The 16,953-nt window shown below is 37.9% G+C and overlaps 4 protein-coding genes across 5 annotated transcripts; 3 read left to right on the forward strand and 1 right to left on the reverse strand.

Moving 5' to 3' along the window:
- Nucleotides 1-225: 225 nt before the first annotated feature.
- On the reverse strand, nt 226-3,940 carry LOC110767460 (U-box domain-containing protein 35-like). The gene is made up of 10 exons (XM_088250060.1): nt 3,754-3,940; nt 3,556-3,659; nt 3,313-3,440; nt 2,971-3,189; nt 2,439-2,527; nt 2,245-2,375; nt 1,828-1,929; nt 1,293-1,706; nt 448-1,185; nt 226-322 (listed from the first exon to the last, which is right to left on the reverse strand). The coding sequence occupies exons 1-10, from the start codon at nt 3,938-3,940 to the stop codon at nt 227-229; spliced, it is 2,208 nt and encodes a 735-aa protein (XP_088106186.1). The 3' UTR covers nt 226.
- Nucleotides 3,941-5,254: 1,314 nt separating this feature from the next.
- Nucleotides 5,255-8,317, forward strand: LOC110747574 (uncharacterized). Of its 2 annotated transcripts, XM_088250061.1 has the most exons (6): nt 5,255-5,562; nt 5,699-5,882; nt 6,228-6,315; nt 6,405-6,504; nt 7,216-7,304; nt 7,733-8,317. In XM_088250061.1, exons 2-6 carry the CDS (start codon nt 5,714-5,716, stop codon nt 7,980-7,982), a joined length of 696 nt encoding a protein of 231 aa, XP_088106187.1. In that variant the 5' UTR covers nt 5,255-5,562; nt 5,699-5,713; the 3' UTR covers nt 7,983-8,317. The 2 variants fall into 2 exon arrangements, with proteins under 2 accessions (XP_088106187.1, XP_088106188.1); XM_088250062.1 differs by lacking the exon at nt 5,255-5,562 and having other exon boundaries at nt 5,674-5,882.
- A 722-nt stretch (nt 8,318-9,039) lies between these two features.
- LOC110767448 (protein KINASE OF THE OUTER CHLOROPLAST MEMBRANE 1) lies at nt 9,040-12,739 on the forward strand. Its single transcript, XM_021970992.2, has 5 exons — nt 9,040-9,199; nt 9,791-10,184; nt 10,290-10,381; nt 10,473-10,946; nt 11,517-12,739. The coding sequence occupies exons 2-5, from the start codon at nt 9,807-9,809 to the stop codon at nt 12,469-12,471; spliced, it is 1,899 nt and encodes a 632-aa protein (XP_021826684.1). The 5' UTR covers nt 9,040-9,199; nt 9,791-9,806; the 3' UTR covers nt 12,472-12,739.
- A 126-nt stretch (nt 12,740-12,865) lies between these two features.
- Nucleotides 12,866-15,551, forward strand: LOC110767447 (seed dormancy control protein). Its single transcript, XM_021970991.2, has 4 exons — nt 12,866-13,261; nt 13,574-13,722; nt 14,318-14,867; nt 15,096-15,551. The coding sequence occupies exons 1-4, from the start codon at nt 13,233-13,235 to the stop codon at nt 15,262-15,264; spliced, it is 897 nt and encodes a 298-aa protein (XP_021826683.2). The 5' UTR covers nt 12,866-13,232; the 3' UTR covers nt 15,265-15,551.
- The last annotated feature ends 1,402 nt before the right edge of the window (nt 15,552-16,953 follow it).

A 16,953-nucleotide genomic window follows, 5' to 3' on the forward strand; every position in this document is an offset into this window, starting at 1 on the left:
CGCTTGTATATAAAAAAAAAGTGATAATTTTCCTGTCTTCGTAAAAAGCCAATTAAAGCCATTAAAGCCAATTTGCAAAAGTTTAACATTTTAACTTCCTGTGGAGTCCATAGAAGTCAGTTTTATGATCTGAGAATACAACAAATCTATGACTTGAGAAAACTTTACAAAAATGCGCTTTTCTCAATCTTTACATATTCTATCTACTGAAATTGTCTGCTTCTAACTAGCGGTATGATCTCCCTGCATAAGATGATGTGCTTGATGGGCTCCTTGGGCTATCATATCCATATTCCGAAAGATGGCGATCAGACATCACATCCTAAATTGAGAACAAACAAACAAACAAAATGAAAAAAAATTCAAGAAAATATGCAAACAAGAAAAAAAGAAAAAGAGAATATTGTGCGGTTATTTGAAGTGTTAGGTTTATGTTATGCAACTTACATGTATTGGTGAGAGTGCTCCATTACCCCCAAGCATGAAAGGATTCATGCAATCTTCAGCGATTTCTCTCAATCTGTTAAGCTCAGGGAGCACAACCTTGGCAAGATCCGGCCTGTCTTTTCTTCGCATTTCAGTGCACTGTAAAGCTAGCTTGGCAAACTTGAAGGCTTCCTCAACAGGCCAGTCAGAAACTGCAGGGTCAAGCATCTCAGTGAAGGTCCCATTCTCAATGGCCTCCTCAACAAGGTGAGCCAAACCCATTGGTGGCCTGGCTGTTATTAGTTGCAGGAGCAGCACCCCAAGTGAAAATATGTCAGATTTTGTTCCAAGCATGCCGGTTGTTTGATACTCCGGGTCGATATAACAGAACGTTCCAGCCATTGATGTTACGCGGTATTGAGAGACACAGTTGGCTACTGATGCAGGGACAAGCCTGGCCAAACCTACATCACTGATCTTGCTCACATAGTTGTGGTCTAGCAAAATGTTGCCGGGTTTTAGGTCCCGGTGCACAACTGGTTCGGGCTTGGTTTGATGAAGAAACAAAAGTCCAGTCCCAATTTCTGCAGCAATTCTGAACCTTAGCTGCCAAGGAATCACTGGGGTGTTGCCTCGCTGGAAGAGACGGTCTTCTAAGCTCCCTTTAGCCATGTACTCATAGACCAGACAACCAAACTCTGGGCAGGCTCCAACAAGGAGAACCATGTTTGGATGCCTAATGCAGCTCAGTACTTCAACCTGCATAATTAGGACCTGTTAGATATGTCTATAATGATATAAACATGATCACCACAATTAGCATTTCTATTGGAGCATTTCTATTTGCATAGTCACAACTCAGATACCTCTTTCTGGAACTGTGACCGTCCTCGGGCTGCATCTGGACGCAGAACTTTTATTGCCACCGGCGTATGGTCCAGTTCACCTCTGAATACTGGACCATAGCCTCCTTCCCCAATCTTGCGAGCTGGGGAAAATTCATTTGTTGCTGCTTCAATATCTTCAATTGTGTATTTCCTGTACCTGAGACCGTCTAGTGAATTCTTCCTCCCTTCGTCTTTTCTAAGAGCTTTTATTTCTGCTTTCCTCCTTTTTTCTGTTTCCAGTTGTGCAATCCTTTCAGCTGCTTTTGCTGCCTCTATGGCTGCCCTACTTTTAAGTTTTTCCTTCTGTGCAAGTGCAAATGCAGATTCCTCAGCTTGTCGCGCCTCTTCTATTCTACACTCTCCTTTCAATTTCCATTGGTGAAATTCCTTTTCCTGTGAAGATATGTCATTATAATTCATGCTTGAATTGTTGTTCAAAACCAATATCTTTTTTTCATTGACACCAAATCTTAAACAAAGTCCATATTCTTATAATAAGAAGTCGTATCGATACCTTATGTTTTGCTGTAACTGCCTCCTTGCAGGCCATACTGTACATCTCCATTGTTTGCTTGAGCTCTAGCCTGAGCCTCCGCATCTCATTCTCCATTTCATCCTATTATTTTCAAGGCAAACTAAGTATTAATATTCTGAACTTTTTCTGCATATATGCAACACGTATGCTATTGTAGTAAATGGGTATCTTAATGCAGTCATGGCATAAAACTCATTCAAAACTATGGCACTTATTGGTCATTTTAGATATATCAGTTATAGAAGCAACAATGGAAAATCTAACTCTAAACTTGCTCCTAACTCAAGGAATTTCTGGTACACATTATTTGACCACAAGCTTATAGTTGGAGGCATGCTCGAAAGCTTTGTAGGTTGGTGGTGTTTCCATGTTTACTATGCTGGGAAATTGTCTTACCCTGCTCGTTGATGACCATGATCTTCCACTTTCAATTGAGGACGATGAGAATTCATTCCGTCCAGAGCTCATGTCAATAAACTTGATTCCGGAGTGAGATGACGTAGAGCTTCTGTTGTCTAACTCTGAGCTGATTGAACTTTGATAGGTCATTCTTGCCATACTAGGAAAATTTGACATGAGATCCGTGCTTGGCCTTTCACTGCTCACCGACAACCTATCACTCTCTGGAAAGGCCTCATATGATTTGTCTGTTATAGGTATTGCTCTTGTTAATGGTGGCCTGCATTATTTGTATTTGGTTAGTACTCTTATTAACTGTATATATTCTATCATCCTCTTTTGCAGCATTAACTTTACTTCTAGCACATAAAAAAACCAGGCTTTTAGAGCCCTTTAACACATTTAATTGAAACCTCATCTACGAAGCCCTACAGGTGGTGCCTGATTAATTGTTTATGATAAGGAATTATGGTTCAAATGGGAGATTAAAAAAAGTCTGATCTGGACTACAATATGGTTTTAAAATGTGTTAAAAATAGTTGAATTGAATCAGAATCAGCGCTTACTTGAGTTTAATGTTGTTTAGCTGGCTACGGGTTGAAGATTGTGTTATCTCTGATTCTGCATCAATCAAAGAAACTAGAGTCAGGCAATGGCAAAAATTAACCACATACTTATGTGGTGGGAAATAAAATGCAGCATGATGCTAGAACTAGAGGAAACAAACCTCTGGACTGCAGGTTGTGCAGCATGTGTTGTGTATCATTTGAACCATAAACTTGGCTTGGTTGCTGCTGTATTTGATTATGCAAGGGAGGCTTTGGGGTTAGACGGCCTGTGGCTGGTCGCGTATGTGTTATCTTTCCTCTGCCAATGACATATACAGTGCAAAAGTCCGGTGCCCCTTTCGACACAGTGCTTGGAATGTCTCTAGTTTTGAATCTGTTTTTTTTTTTGGGGTGAAAACAAGAAGAAGATTGATATAATTAGGACATGTGGAAGAAGAACTAACTAGGGTATCCAAAAAAGAATATTTTCTATAAGTAATTATTAATAAATAATCACCTGAGAAATCCAAAGGCGTTTCTTGATGGTGCACCAAGTACCAAAATCTCAATTGAATTAGCTGTGACGTAGTTGATGAGTGCTTTTGATATATCAGCATTCTCCAGTATGACTTCATTCCAATGAATCTGCAGTAACAATGGATGGGAAAAAAAATATCAGATCACAAGGAGATTTTTTATTTTTTATTTTTAAGTCATGTTTGAATAAATTTAAGAAGCATGCATGCATGCATTTACTCACAGCCTTTTTGGTGCAAAAGCAACGGAATGGGAGGAACAAGTCTTTGGCTTCAGCATCAACTTGGTATTTGTTCATCTTTGCAACCTCCCTCGGCAGTTCTCCACCTGCAACATAAGATGAAAGAAACCAGAGTGAAAATGGGGTTATTAAGAGAACCCAATGAGAGAGAGAGAGAGAGAGAGAGAGAGAGAGAGATACTTTTAGATTTGTTGGGAAGGGCAGGAGCAGCAGTTGGTTGCTTAACATGGACCAAAGTGAGGGATTGGCCAGGCCTGGTGAGAAGATGTTCAGCAATCCATTTGATGGCATATTCACTTCCTCTATCCTTGTCTATTGCCAATGCCACAGCCTCTTCTCTCTTTTCTGCTTGCCTTCTTATTCCCATTTTCTCTTGATCATAAAATTACATTAAATTAATACAAAAATTTCAACCAAAAAAAGAAGTTTGTAACCAGTTGAGATTACCAGATTCCTTATTAAAATAAATTCTGTTGAGCACAGAGTGTTTGAGAAATCTCAAATAGGCATCACAAAAGTCTGAGAGAATTCTCAAAGTTGCTTAATTTAGAAGCTATAAGCTATTTTGGCATTGTTGAGGAGCTGTTAAACTGATTGTAATGAAGAGAAGTTGAAGTGTAAAACAGAAGTTGACTTATCAGGGGTGGTGGTGCCAGAAAATATCAGTTGGGAGTTGTAGGGAAGTCCAAATTTGAAAACTCAAAATGATTTTTGTTTCACAGTAGAATCAATGGCAGTGGGAAATTATTTTTACTTTCTACTTTTAGTTTTTAAAAACCAAATGGTATCCTAACTTTAGACAGTGTAAAACGACAATGGCATCCTAGTTTTTTGACACAACTAACAGTAAGGATGTGGGTGGAATAAAGGAAATTCGTCGTTTTCAGTTTGATATGGGTGGAGAATAAAGGAAAGTCTAAACTTGTAAGTGCTTTCTAAAAAAGCACCTAACAAGAATAATTTTTTTTACAAGAAATCTTTTAGATTGCATTGTGGAAAGGAGCTAGAATGAAAACTATTCATGACAGTCCATCTAAATTCAAAACCATTCTGATAAACTACATAAGCCCCAATTCGCGTATAAAAACACATATGTACGTATTTTTTAAAAATATTTTCATTTTCGTGAAGTTTTCAAGATACGGTGAAAACACCCATTTAAAAAATAAATAAATAAAATACCATACATGTACTTCATATTAAAAAGTGTAAATAATTGACAATAAAATACTCTATTAGGGTTGAAATTTTCACCATATTTTTTTATTTATATAAATCTATTAAATAATATATATATATATATATAAGGAATATGTTGAGAATGATGGAACATTCAAAATACTAAAAATTACTCTTGGTTAATGAATTTATTAAGAAGTGAAACTTTTCATTAAATAAGGATAATATAATAAATTAACAATTTTTCATATTAATATTTTTTAAAATCAAAATAATAACCAAACTCATTTTCTCTTTCTTAATTCTAAAATGAGAAAAACAAAAATAAAAATCCAATTGACACGTGTGTGCCAAGAGTCTAGTATATATATGTGTATTTGATTCGTATTTTTCCAGTCCCGCATTTTACTAAACTTCCCCAAAACTATTTTACAAATTTCATACCCAATCTAAGCCCAGCCCATAAAGAAGCAAAAATATACCCGTTGGCCACTTTGAGTCCCATTCCCCACTCTCATAAATAAGCACTCGCTCATCTTAACCCCGCCACACTCTCCTCCTCTCTCACACAATAAGAAAGAAGCCAATACGACACAGGCATAACGGTCTCTCCGCCTTCAAAGCCAAACCAAAAAATAAAAACCCTTCATTTCTTCACTCTCTCTTCTCTGCAACTCCCAAGCTAAAACCCTAACCAGTCACCACTATGCATTGCATTGCTGCAAACATTCCTCACAGCTAACTCTGCAAAACGACACCGTCATCACAATTTCGGGAAATTTTTTGTTCTTCTTTTTCTATTATATTCCGGTGAATCCCAGCACTTTCTATTTTGGTCAACTCCAAATCCTCCATGAGTTTTTTTTTTTTTTAACTTTTCATTTTTTGTTTTGATCGGATTTCTAAACTCTATAAGCAAAGTGTGCTTAAGCTTGAATAATTGCAGTGGTAGCAGTAGAGAATGAAGATTTTGAAACTGATAGAGAGGCGGTGTTTGGCTCCGCTCAAGCGAGACGACGTCGTTCGTGAGAGTGATGCGCGGACCTTCACCAACCACCACTCGTACAAGAAACTCCCTCAGCTTCCGCTCCTCAAGCTCTCCGTTCTCAAGCTCGATGGCTCTGTTTTCGGTAACTTTTTTAAAAACTTCGTTCCTCGTTTCGACTTTGGTTCTGGGAAGCTGCTTTTTGAAATGGAGAAAATCTGCTTTTGGAAAAAGCTATTTTGGTTAGAATGAGTATCTTTAGGATACAACATCTACATAAAGTTAAACCTTTCTTGCATCTCTTGTCTTATGCTAAAATTATTACCCGAAATGTCTTTTTCCTTTCTTTCTTTTTTTTCTGTCTTTTTTAATTTTGTCAAAATCATGGGGTCCATTATCACTCACCCAAGTTTCTATTTACCTTTTATGGATGATAGGAATTGCTATTATTTGGGTTGTTTGTAGAGTTAATGAGATTTCAATTCTACAGAAATTCATGTTGGGAGGACTGCTACAATAGCAGAGCTTAAACAAGCAGTAGAAGAGGTTTTTGGTTTGTTGGAAGGCAAGATTCCATGGTAAAATGTCTTATAAAATTATTTGTAATATGCTTTCTTTGGTGCTTAAAATTGTTTCTCTCATGTAAGCCTATTTGATTGGCTCTCAGGTCACTAGTTTGGGGGCATTTCTGCTTGTGCTATGTAGGTCAGAAGCTAACCAATGAGAAGGCGTACATTCGGAACTTTGGAATCAAGGATGGAGATCAAGTATGTGCCACATTTTCAATTTTGAAAATATCAAATTTGTTAATGAACTTATCTAGTATACAGTATACTTTCTTGGATTGCTGCAATTTTACAAGAGTTTATGGATGACTTCTGTATCACTTTTAACCAAATTTATGGTATTGATGACTCCATTTGTTGAAATGTTAGAAGAATCGTACGTGCGTTCAAAGTTCGAACTCCGATGGTGCAAGGAACACATTGTTCCAACTCATTGTTTTATTGTTTCTGATTGCTTTCTCTTAGGGGCATATGTGTGTAACATATGTACCTGATTGAATGAAGGCTAGATGGAAACACTGATATTCTGACATATATGATATAACTAATTAGGAACACAAACATGATGATCAACTTGTATACCATTCCATTTTTAGCCTTGTTTTTTGAGATCTTTGATGAAGATTTGAAATAAAATAACCTTAAAGGGGATTGAGATACACACAGACATGCTACACAGTATAATTAATTAGAACTCATGCTTCTATTTGAATGATAGTGAATTAAGCATACCCTAGCTTACATATTGTTGCATTTATGTTTGGTCCACAGTTCGGCCCTTTTATGTATGCTGTTGTCCACATTAATTAACTTCTTATTATGCAATTTAGCCAAGTGATGTTATTTCGTGCTTCAATTTGCAATAGCAATGTTCTTCTTATTATGCTAATGTTTGTTTTCTGGTACATGCAGCTTCAGTTCATTAGGCATATGTCCATCAGCAACTCACCATTAAAAAGACGGTCCAAGAGTGAGAGTGTTCCTTACAAACAGCACTCAATGTAAGAATCATTCCCAGGTTTTTCCTTATGATTTATTTAAGGGGAAATGGTAATCAAGTTTAAAGATGCATTAAAGCTATTTAATATTTACCTGAGGCTGGAAAATTCTGAGGGAAATAACGAGACTAAAACGGGAATAGCCTTCAGCATATTGCTCTCATGAGTTTTCATTTCTTCGTTGTGACTCTTAAACCAAAGTTATTATTCTGGACGCTCCAAATTTTGGTGTACAAGAAATAAAACGTCAGAAAAAGCCTACTAGAGGCGATAGGCTGTATAGAGTTGGTTAATTGAGGTGGGATCTTGCAAAAATTTCCACATTTTGATTTGTTTTTTCTCTGTGCACTATTATTCTTCTTTTGTTTTCTTTGCTCTTTATTGTTCATAGATGCATGACTGAGAAATGGACTACTGGATTTTGACTTAAGGTTGACATATGGATCAAATGGACACAAGGATGAAGAAAAGAGTGGTTTGGAGGGTTCTGACAACAATGCAGTTCATGAGGACAACTCCAACTCCAATGAAGATCTGGAGGAAGGCCCTGTGCCTGAATTCAAGGTGGTTCACTACTTGAGTGGGTGGCTCTCATGCTCCAAGTTCATGGGGGGTCTCAAAAAAGGGATCCGAAGACAGGGTCCATCCATCGAAATCCAGGCTATTAGGAAGCTGATCTAGAAGGGTGCAACTGTAGGGTAGTTAGCACAGAATCCACTTGGAAAGTTTGAATTGCCATGGCCTGTCCGAGCTAGGATGTGTTATTTGGCTTACATTTTGTGTTTGTGAAGAAGCTATTGCATGCCAGATTAAGGTTTAAGATTCTCCACAAGTTCAACATCCAGTTTCTATGTCTAGGTAGGATTAAAAGAAGAAACATTGATGTTGGACTTGTTTATTGTAAATGTTAGTTCGGTAAGATCCATGTCGATAATTTTAACTCTTCTCCCCTTAACCGATCTTGACTGGAGGAAATATTAATGGTAGAAACAATGACTGTGTTTTTCAGGGTAAAATGCTCATGTTGATGTGGTTTAAATCAAAATGTTTTTCTACTTTGTTGACTTGTGAGATAAGTCACTAGTAACTTATACTGTTAGAAAAAATAAATTTTAGGTTAAACCAAAGATATCACACCTAATTTCAAGTTTCAACTAAGAACACCGTGGGTTGGACTCACCTCCTTGTATTTGAGTTCGAACCATCTTCCGGTGCATTTAAATATTTTTAAAAATAACGCCTTTTTTCATTACAAATAAATAAATAAATTGAGTAACAATAAAACTAGTAGAATTTTGGGTTGTTTGTTTGCACAAAATGGAATTAAGTTGTAGAAATCAATAAAATTATTCTATATTTTTTCTTTTGACAATGTCGATATTCTAAACTATTAACCAAGATGTTAACAAAAGAAGTAGAGTGTATTATTTATTTCTTTGCATGATTACGAATTATTAAAAAAGGCCAAAAAAGAGAGAAGAATTATTAAAAATCCCAACAAGTAACCAAAAAATGTGTGCCCCACAATTAAGTATCTTCAATCTATTAAGTGGTCCAAGATTTTGGATAATTGATTCAGATTCCTAACACGAGTCATACTACTCTTTGTATAAATTCTAGTGACGTGTCTGGACAAGCAGCTTCCACGTGGGGCTTCCAAAGACTTGGCGATCAGATAGACAGGCCGCACAGAAGATACCATATCCCCTGTGGTAATTCCAGTTCCGCACTCTTCTGCTTCTGCTTCTTCTTCTTCAACTTACTCGCATTCGCATATATCAGAAAAAACCAAATTATTATTTATTAAAAAGAAAAAAGAAGAAAAATTTCGTTGGGTCCGTTCTAGTTTCATTCCTGGACGTCACAGAGTCTCCCTTTCTCTCTAGTCTCTGCTACTGGTATGTTTGTGTATGTTTGGTTGCTGAGAAACTATGGGAAAATAAAAAGAAAATAACTGTGTGTTTGGATTAAACAACAGAAGAAAGATAAAAGGAGTGATTCTACTTTTCAATTTTTATATTGTTCTCATTTCCTTCCTTTTCGCATCAGGCAAATGGGTTTGGCCGGTTTTGTACAATTATCGTTGTTAATTCCATGTGTTTTTGTTTCCATTTGGGCTGTGTGGATGGATGCGTAGATATAAACATACAAGTCATAGGAAGATAAATTTTTGCCGCTAAATAGAGTTTCGTTTGTATCAGAATGATTAATATGGAATTTGATGGAGTTTTAAATCTAATATATTAAAACGCTCTTTGATTTATGAACTGAATTAGAAAATTTTCTACGTTTTTGTGATAATTGTGAACTTTTATTTAGAAAATTTGGTGGTTCAAGCTTTATCTGAAGGATTCTATACCTGATGACCTTGTGAAATCACCTGTTAATGTTATTTTCTCGTTCTAGAGTGAGGACCTTGATTATTTACTGTGAGATAGACATATTAAGGATGCACAAATTGTTGACTTGTGGCTTTATTTTTCATCCAGATACATAGCTGATTAAATGGATGAGCAAGTGGGAAAAGCAAAGCCGGCAATTTCTTTTGAGTATGAGCTCTTTGAGGGGGACCCTGATCACCTAAGAACTGTTGTAGCTACACTCACGCCTACACTCACTCCAACTAGTCCGTGGATCAATCCTGCCTCACTCAACTTTAAGTACCGAATTGGGCGAGGTCCCTTTGGTGACGTTTGGCTAGCAACTCATCATCAGTCTGCAGATGATTATGAAGAATATCATGAGGTAGCTGTTAAGATGTTGCATCCTTTGAAGGAAGACGACAGACAGGAGTTTGTCCACAAGTTTGAAAGGTTATTTTTTAAGTTCCGCAGAGTCCATGGGGTTGGTTGGCTTCATGGTATCTCCATTGTTGATGGGAAGGTGACTGCCTGGATTGTTTTTTTTTTTGGAGTTGTATCTTTTTGTTTTGCTTTTGTACTCTGATATGGGTATAACTTGATTTGTACTCATTATAATTCCTGGCAGATCTGCATTGCTATGAAATTTTATGAGGGATCAATTGGCGATCGAGTTGCTCAGATGAAGGGTGGCAAGCTTCAACTTTCTGATGTCTTAAGGTTATGTTATTGGGAGTGTATATCTTCTTCTTTCTGAAGCATATAATTGATACAACTGGTGTTATTGACCCAATAATGCTAATGGTTCCAGGTACGGAATTGAGTTGGCGAAAGGAATTCTAGACTTGCACTCACTAGGGCTTCTGGTGCTAAACCTGAAACCTTCCAATTTCCTTTTAGATGAACACGACCAGGCAGTCCTAGGAGATTTTGGGATTCCGTATCTACTTCTTGGGATTTCATTGTCTAATTCTGATATGGCTCTTAGACTTGGCACCCCAAACTACATGGCTCCAGAACAGTGGGAACCAGAAGTGAGAGGCCCTGTATCCTTCGAAACGGATGCATGGGGCTTTGGTTGTTGCTTTGTTGAGATGTTGACTGGTGTTCAACCCTGGTTTGGGAGGTCAATCGAAGAAATTTATCATTCAGTTGTGATCAAGCAAGAAAAACCACCTGTTCCAAATGGTTTGCCTTCTGCACTTGAGAGTGTCATAAATGGTTGCTTTGAGTATGATTTCCGCAATCGGCCTTCAATGGAAGATATCATACATGCTTTTGAAAGGTATTCTCTCCTACTTATGTAATAATCTCACTTACAGTAACCCAAACCTTTTCTCATCAAAACTTAACAACCTGAAGGCAACAAAGTACTTGCCCCTGTCCAGTTGACTGTGTGTAGCCTCAATTTTTGATCCTTTTTATCCTCTTAGCCACACCAAGCCCTATCATCTTTTTACACCTCTTACATCCCTGGCTAGATATTTTCCTTAACCCTTAGCTATCAGTTAACCCATTTATACCAGTTACATTCTTTTGTTTCTGTCGAGAAATTCCTGCTGTTTCACGATTCTGCAGGGCCCAATATTCTATTTCCAAACTACAAATCTTGAATCCCTTTTTAAGCATCCAAAACCTTGAGGACTTATTGACATTCACACTTGCTTTTCCATACACTATTAATTAAGATTGCAGCTTCAAAGTGGTGCTGCTGTCATAGAATTTGTAACTTTAATTTTCTGTTGGCCTTTTTTGTACCAATGAAATAGAAATGAAAAATTCAGTATTATGATTATCCTGCATTTTATTTTATTTTATATCTTTGTATGCTGATTATGTGCAACTGAACTTGCAGCTCACAAAATGATGCTCAAAGTGATGGAGAATGGCTTGGTTTAGGAAGCAGTACACCTGCTGGAAAATTTAGTAGCAGTGGTTATACTACATGGTATCTCTTGAAAGATCGTCTCCAGGTTGGAGACATAGTTCGCTCAAGGAAGCCCCTGAATGCACGCAAGCCCCAAGCTATGGATGTCCCTGAAGGAAGTGTTACTGGTCTGGAGACTGATTCCGATAGAGATGGTTTTGCCCTGGTGAAGATCCCTGGAGAACGCAACCCTGTAAGAGTACTGGTGTCAACAGTTGAGAGAGTCACATCTGGCTTCGCAGTGGGTGATTGGGTGAGCTTGAAGGGTGAATGCAGGAAGCACTCTCCTGTTGGAATTCTTCATTCCATACAGCGTGATGGAAGTGTTGCAGTTGGATTTATTGGGTTAGAGACTCTATGGAGAGGAAAGTCATCTGACCTTCAAATGGCTGATGCATATTATGTGGGAGAGTTTGTGAGGCTCAAGGCAAACGTGCTCTCTCCCAGATTTGAGTGGCCTCGCAAGAATGGAGGAGCTTGGACAACGGGACGGATCTCACAAGTCCTTCCAAATGGTTGTCTGGTTGTGAGGTTCCCTGGAAGGCTGGTATTGGGAGACGAATCTAATAGCTTCTTGGCAGATCCAGCTGAAGTAGAGCTAGTGTCCTTTGATACCTGTCCTGGGGTGGTCCAAAAGTATCAACATATTGAGGATTTTCACTGGGCTGTAAGGCCTCTCACAATTGCTTTTGGTCTATTTACAGCCATGAAGATCAGCTTATTTGTTGGACGAAACGTAAATGCAAAGCTGAAGGGTCGAAGAAACTCAATGCGGAGGGATGGGAATAGTCAGGATGGTCAGAGTGGTGGCAATACAGCTTGGCTTCCTCCACCGGTTGCGAATCTTTTCAAAGAAGGTGTTTCTACTGCCAGTGCTAGGTAGTTTCCTTTTGTCATCTGGGCATGGGTAAGTTTGCTGAAACCTATCCATAGCAAAGATGAACTCAGGCCAAAATGTACTCTTAATCCGAGCGCATATGGGGTGAGACTAAAAGTGAACTTTGGTGGTGGAAAAGGTCCGAAAGCTGTTTCGGAACAAAAGAAAAAATCTGTATGTAATTAGAAGGATGATGCAATATGTATATATAAAGAATATGCCATTGCTACTTGCTTTCAGTGTAAATAAATATATATCTAATGTTCTGTGGAAATTCTCCCTCTGTTGCAGTGCAAAAATCTATATCTGATTCATATATGCAGGAAGCCATATAGGTTGAAGTGTTGGCCCAAAACGAAGAGCAACTGCATGTATTTTTTTCCCTTTCTTTCCTTTTTATACCCCAAAAGAAAAAGAAAAAATTTATCCAATTTCCACGCTGGATATTAAAATTTGTTTTCAGATTTTTTAATCAATTGAAGCCAAACTCTCTGAGTTGTGGAAAAGCTGACTGTGAAAGGCCAAGAACTGGCCATCGAGCAAAAGGCCCCAACTAGAGAAATTTCTTGTAAATGACCAAATTAGCCCTAGCCGTGTTATAAATTAATGAAATTCAGTGTGTGCTTTCTTGGTATTTCCTTTTTCTTCCCTCCAGTTAGTCAGTAGCAGTGGCTTAGCGTTACAGTTCAGTTTTCCGGCTCGGGAAAAGAGAGAGAAAATCCAAGAAAACCATCAACGTAGAGAACTGCAACACAAAAGAAAAGATAATGAAGGGGATTTCATCTCAATCCTCCATGTAAGTAGTTCTCTGCCACCTCCTTCTTTTAGCTCTGTTTGGCTTTTGAGAAATAAGAAAAGAAAAGGTGAGAAAATAGAGGATATGGGGCTTGTCACAAAGAACCCAAATGTTCTTTCTGGTTTTCTTTTGGAACCGTTTGGTTGCTGAGAAAATAAGTAAGAACAAGGAAAATGTGGGACTAATGAGAACCCAAATGTTCTTTCTAGTTTTCTTGATGAAAGGACAAATGGGCATGCATTGTTAGGAACCCAAATGTTCTTTCTAATAACAAACCCAAGTATTTTTCTTTTTCCCTTGGAATTTCTACAGGAACTACTCTAATGAAGATGACTACGAACTGCAAGAAGAAAATGAAGGATTGTTAAGGAGAGACATAGGAAAAGGTGATTACGCAATTGACGACGGAGCAGAGAAGTTTCAGTGCATGAGCCTTCACAAGCGAGACACCACAAAACGAGGTGATTAAGATAATTATCTCCGATTTTCGTTGGAAATTAAGGCAATTAAAATTTATTTTATCAAAGTAGCCAAAACCCATAAATTTTCTTCCTCATGTATGTCTCAGAAAATAAAATGAGATGTGGTAAAAATTTGAATGCTAGATATTGCCTCTTGCTTGCTTTCAATCTTATCTGGGAAGAACAAGAACATTGTATATTCTTTTATTCAGGACCAAGAAAACAAAAACAAGATTTTCCTGGCATGAAATGGTTATGCTTGAGTAGTTCAGTCTGAAAAAACTGATGAATGTGAGTCTATGGATCAGGAACATCAGTGAAATTATGTTGTAAATTATTTTTTATGGAAATGGTAAACTATTTCGGGAAATTTCTGGCGGAAGTATTCAATTAGTTCGTAAGAGGCTATTCGTAGTTCTAGTTTTAAAAGGGAGAGTTTAGAGCCTCTTCTGTAAAGAATTAAAGCCACATACTAGAAGACCATGACCACACACACTTTCCATGCATTCAAATGGTTTTCCTGTATATACCTAGTTTCTGTGGATCCAGCAAGCCAGCTTGCATAACGAGCGAAAATATATTTATGTATATTCAGGTGAAGAGCTATCTTTTCAGAAGAATGGTATGTGGAGGCAAGAACAGAAGGGCAGAGTTGCAAGGCTAGAGAATTGGCTCAAGGTAAGGTGGGAACTTGAGGAGATAATTGAAGAACAACTGAACAGGTTCCATGCCCACTACAACTTGGATATGGTCCCAACCCGGCTGAAGGGCGTTGCCCAAATCCTTATGCCCAGTTGGACTCCACCTGACGAGCTAGCCTCTATAGCTTGGCTTGGTGATTGGCGGCCCTCTGCCATTCTGGAGCTCGTGCGTGGCTTGTCCCTCTCCTCCTCCTCCTCCTCAGCATCATCATCATCCTCTTCTTCAAACTCTATTGGCACCGAACAGCTCTTATCACAGCTCATTTATGAGATTCGGATTGAAGAGGCAATACTTGATGAGGAAATGGCTGAAATCCAATCTACATGTATTCTTTACCTTCCATTTGCTCCAACCAACATCCAATCAGGTGGAGCTGCCCTGGCTTGTGTTCAGTCTGAGTTCAAGAAGATCGAAAGGGTGATCACGAGAGCTCAACAACTCAGGTTTGTTTGCTTTCCTTTGATATTTTTTCCTGAATTGGTAACTGTTATAACTTCAAGAAACATGATAGTTCTCGACAACTGTGTTGTAGGGATTTTGCTTCCTGCCTTTGTTAGGTTATTGTTGTGTCTTGGCTTTTGCTCTTTCTATTCCTTATGAGTATCCCCTTCAAAGGAATAAGGGCATATGCAATAATGACTAACTACCAAATATTTGATTCTGTACAACAGGTTCAAGGCACTGGAATTGGTGTTGAAGAAGGTACTGAGTGAAACCGATGCAGCAGAGTTCCTAGTGGCATTTGAGGGAATTCAAGACTCAATTCACCAGTTTGCAACAAACCAGAGGTTCCAAAAGGGTCCAGTCACGTTGCCTGTCAAGGCCTTGGGGTCTAGCTGAAAACACAGAAGTGTCATGAATTACTACCCAAATCAGAAACAGTCAGTCAAGGCTTTGGGGCCTTTCCAACTTACCATTTTTACTCAGCCTATTTGTTGCTGATGATACCGTGTCATAACGTCAGCTCCGACTGAGCCGCTGTTGAGGACAATATTGTGTTGTCTAACCGTTCTCAGCAATTGAAATCTGAGCATGGAGTTGATTGTGTAAAAGAAAATAGTAAGGGGTCGAATTTTGGTGAATAATATAGTTCAGTATTGTGAATGCAGTTTAATAAAGTTTTCATTCAAACTTGCATTCGGTTGCGACTTTGTGAAAGCAGTTTCCAGCTAATATTTGGCTGGTAAGATATGAAACTGATTGCTAAATTGCATGGATAGAATTGGGAAAAACTGGAGTTTGTGCCAACATAGGAGCTGGAACTGGGTGGAAAGCCGAATAAATGGTTCATGCATACATGGGATTTCGCCACGTGGTGTTATTAGGATACGTGTTATAATATGAGTGGACAGCATAGTTGATACATCATGAATTAATTAGTGACACCAAAAAATAATAACCAAATCAAACAATCCATGTGATTTTAATTTCATTTTTACACTAAATTTTTTGATATTTGACTAAACTAAACTAAACTAAAATGTAATTTATGGTAATGCCCAATTTGACTTCTTTAGGACATCATCTTAACTGAAAAAACTTAGATTAATTTCCTTTATTTTTATTTTTTGAGGAAAATTTTCTTTATTTTTTGCACGTGCTTTTGGTGGTTAAGAACTTTACCTTTTCCAAAGAAAGAATCTTGTCAGACTAATGTTCACTTCCGAAGCAAAAATATCAAAAGGCAAGATGATAAGACCTATTAAGTTATAACCGAGAGAGGCAACTAATTAGAGGTATCAAACGCATTGGGGCGAGCCCAATTAAGTAAGGTCTGGCACGACACGACACGGCTCGTATCTTTAAGCGGACCGAAACGAGATAATTAGGCCCAATGGGACAGGTCAGGCCTTGACCTGTTATGGCCATGCCGGCCTATTTAAAGTCAAATTTGGCTTTAAATCGCCCCATTTAGTGGCTCGGCACGAGCAAGGCCCGATCCCTATATGGGGGACTACGGGCTTGGGGAGAAATTGATGATTTTTCTAAATAGGCAAGTCTGGCACGGCCCATTTATTAAATGGATCAACTCTAAATGGGCTGGCACGACTCGTATGATGCCTTACAACTAATGACATGTTGGCACGACTCGTTTGATACCTTACAACTAATGACATGTTTACTCATTAAGTTATTAGGAATGAGTATTAGAATAATTCCAAATCCTTCTTTTAGTGTGTTTACTAACTTATACTTATTGTCATTATTCCAATGCCTAACATCTCCCTCACTCACTAACACATAAAAAACAAATAATTATGTGGATTTCATGTTAAAATTCATAATCAAACAATCTCAACACTAGAAATGAGTAAAATCATGAATCGGGGAACTAATTTATTCTTAATTTCAAAAATATTTGATTAAGAATTTTAACGTGAATTCTCATAACTTTTGATTCCTTATATTTCATCGTGACTTTCCCATTCTTGTGAGTAAACATGCCATAAATAGAAAATAAATAAATGTGTTATCTTCCTAATAAGCTCCATAATTTTAAATTTAATAGTCTAACGTCTAATTGTTATT

This window comes from Prunus avium, chromosome 3 (genome assembly GCF_965620075.1).
Source record: "Prunus avium chromosome 3, drPruAviu1.hap1.1, whole genome shotgun sequence".
NCBI classification, from domain to species: domain Eukaryota; kingdom Viridiplantae; phylum Streptophyta; class Magnoliopsida; order Rosales; family Rosaceae; genus Prunus; species Prunus avium.

What these genes read in the sequence shown, in the direction of transcription:
- LOC110767460 (XM_088250060.1), bottom strand. Translation starts at nt 3,940, where the DNA reads ATGGGAATAAGAAGGCAAGCAGAAAAGAGAGAAGAGGCTGTGGCATTG. An exon ending in AACGCCTTTGGATTTCTCAG is followed by an intron (nt 3,190 to 3,312) that starts GTGATTATTTAT and finishes AAAAAAAAACAG; the next exon opens with ATTCAAAACTAGAGACATTC. An exon ending in GTCGGTGAGCAGTGAAAGGC is followed by an intron (nt 2,376 to 2,438) that starts CAAGCACGGATC and finishes AAAGTTCAATCA; the next exon opens with GCTCAGAGTTAGACAACAGA.
- LOC110747574 (XM_088250061.1), top strand. Translation starts at nt 5,714, where the DNA reads ATGAAGATTTTGAAACTGATAGAGAGGCGGTGTTTGGCTCCGCTCAAG. An exon ending in GAATCAAGGATGGAGATCAA is followed by an intron (nt 6,505 to 7,215) that starts GTATGTGCCACA and finishes TGGTACATGCAG; the next exon opens with CTTCAGTTCATTAGGCATAT. An exon ending in CCTTACAAACAGCACTCAAT is followed by an intron (nt 7,305 to 7,732) that starts GTAAGAATCATT and finishes TTTTGACTTAAG; the next exon opens with GTTGACATATGGATCAAATG.
- LOC110767448 (XM_021970992.2), top strand. Translation starts at nt 9,807, where the DNA reads ATGGATGAGCAAGTGGGAAAAGCAAAGCCGGCAATTTCTTTTGAGTAT. An exon ending in TCTCCATTGTTGATGGGAAG is followed by an intron (nt 10,185 to 10,289) that starts GTGACTGCCTGG and finishes AATTCCTGGCAG; the next exon opens with ATCTGCATTGCTATGAAATT. An exon ending in ATCATACATGCTTTTGAAAG is followed by an intron (nt 10,947 to 11,516) that starts GTATTCTCTCCT and finishes CTGAACTTGCAG; the next exon opens with CTCACAAAATGATGCTCAAA.
- LOC110767447 (XM_021970991.2), top strand. Translation starts at nt 13,233, where the DNA reads ATGAAGGGGATTTCATCTCAATCCTCCAT. An exon ending in ATTTCATCTCAATCCTCCAT is followed by an intron (nt 13,262 to 13,573) that starts GTAAGTAGTTCT and finishes GAATTTCTACAG; the next exon opens with GAACTACTCTAATGAAGATG. An exon ending in GCGAGACACCACAAAACGAG is followed by an intron (nt 13,723 to 14,317) that starts GTGATTAAGATA and finishes ATGTATATTCAG; the next exon opens with GTGAAGAGCTATCTTTTCAG.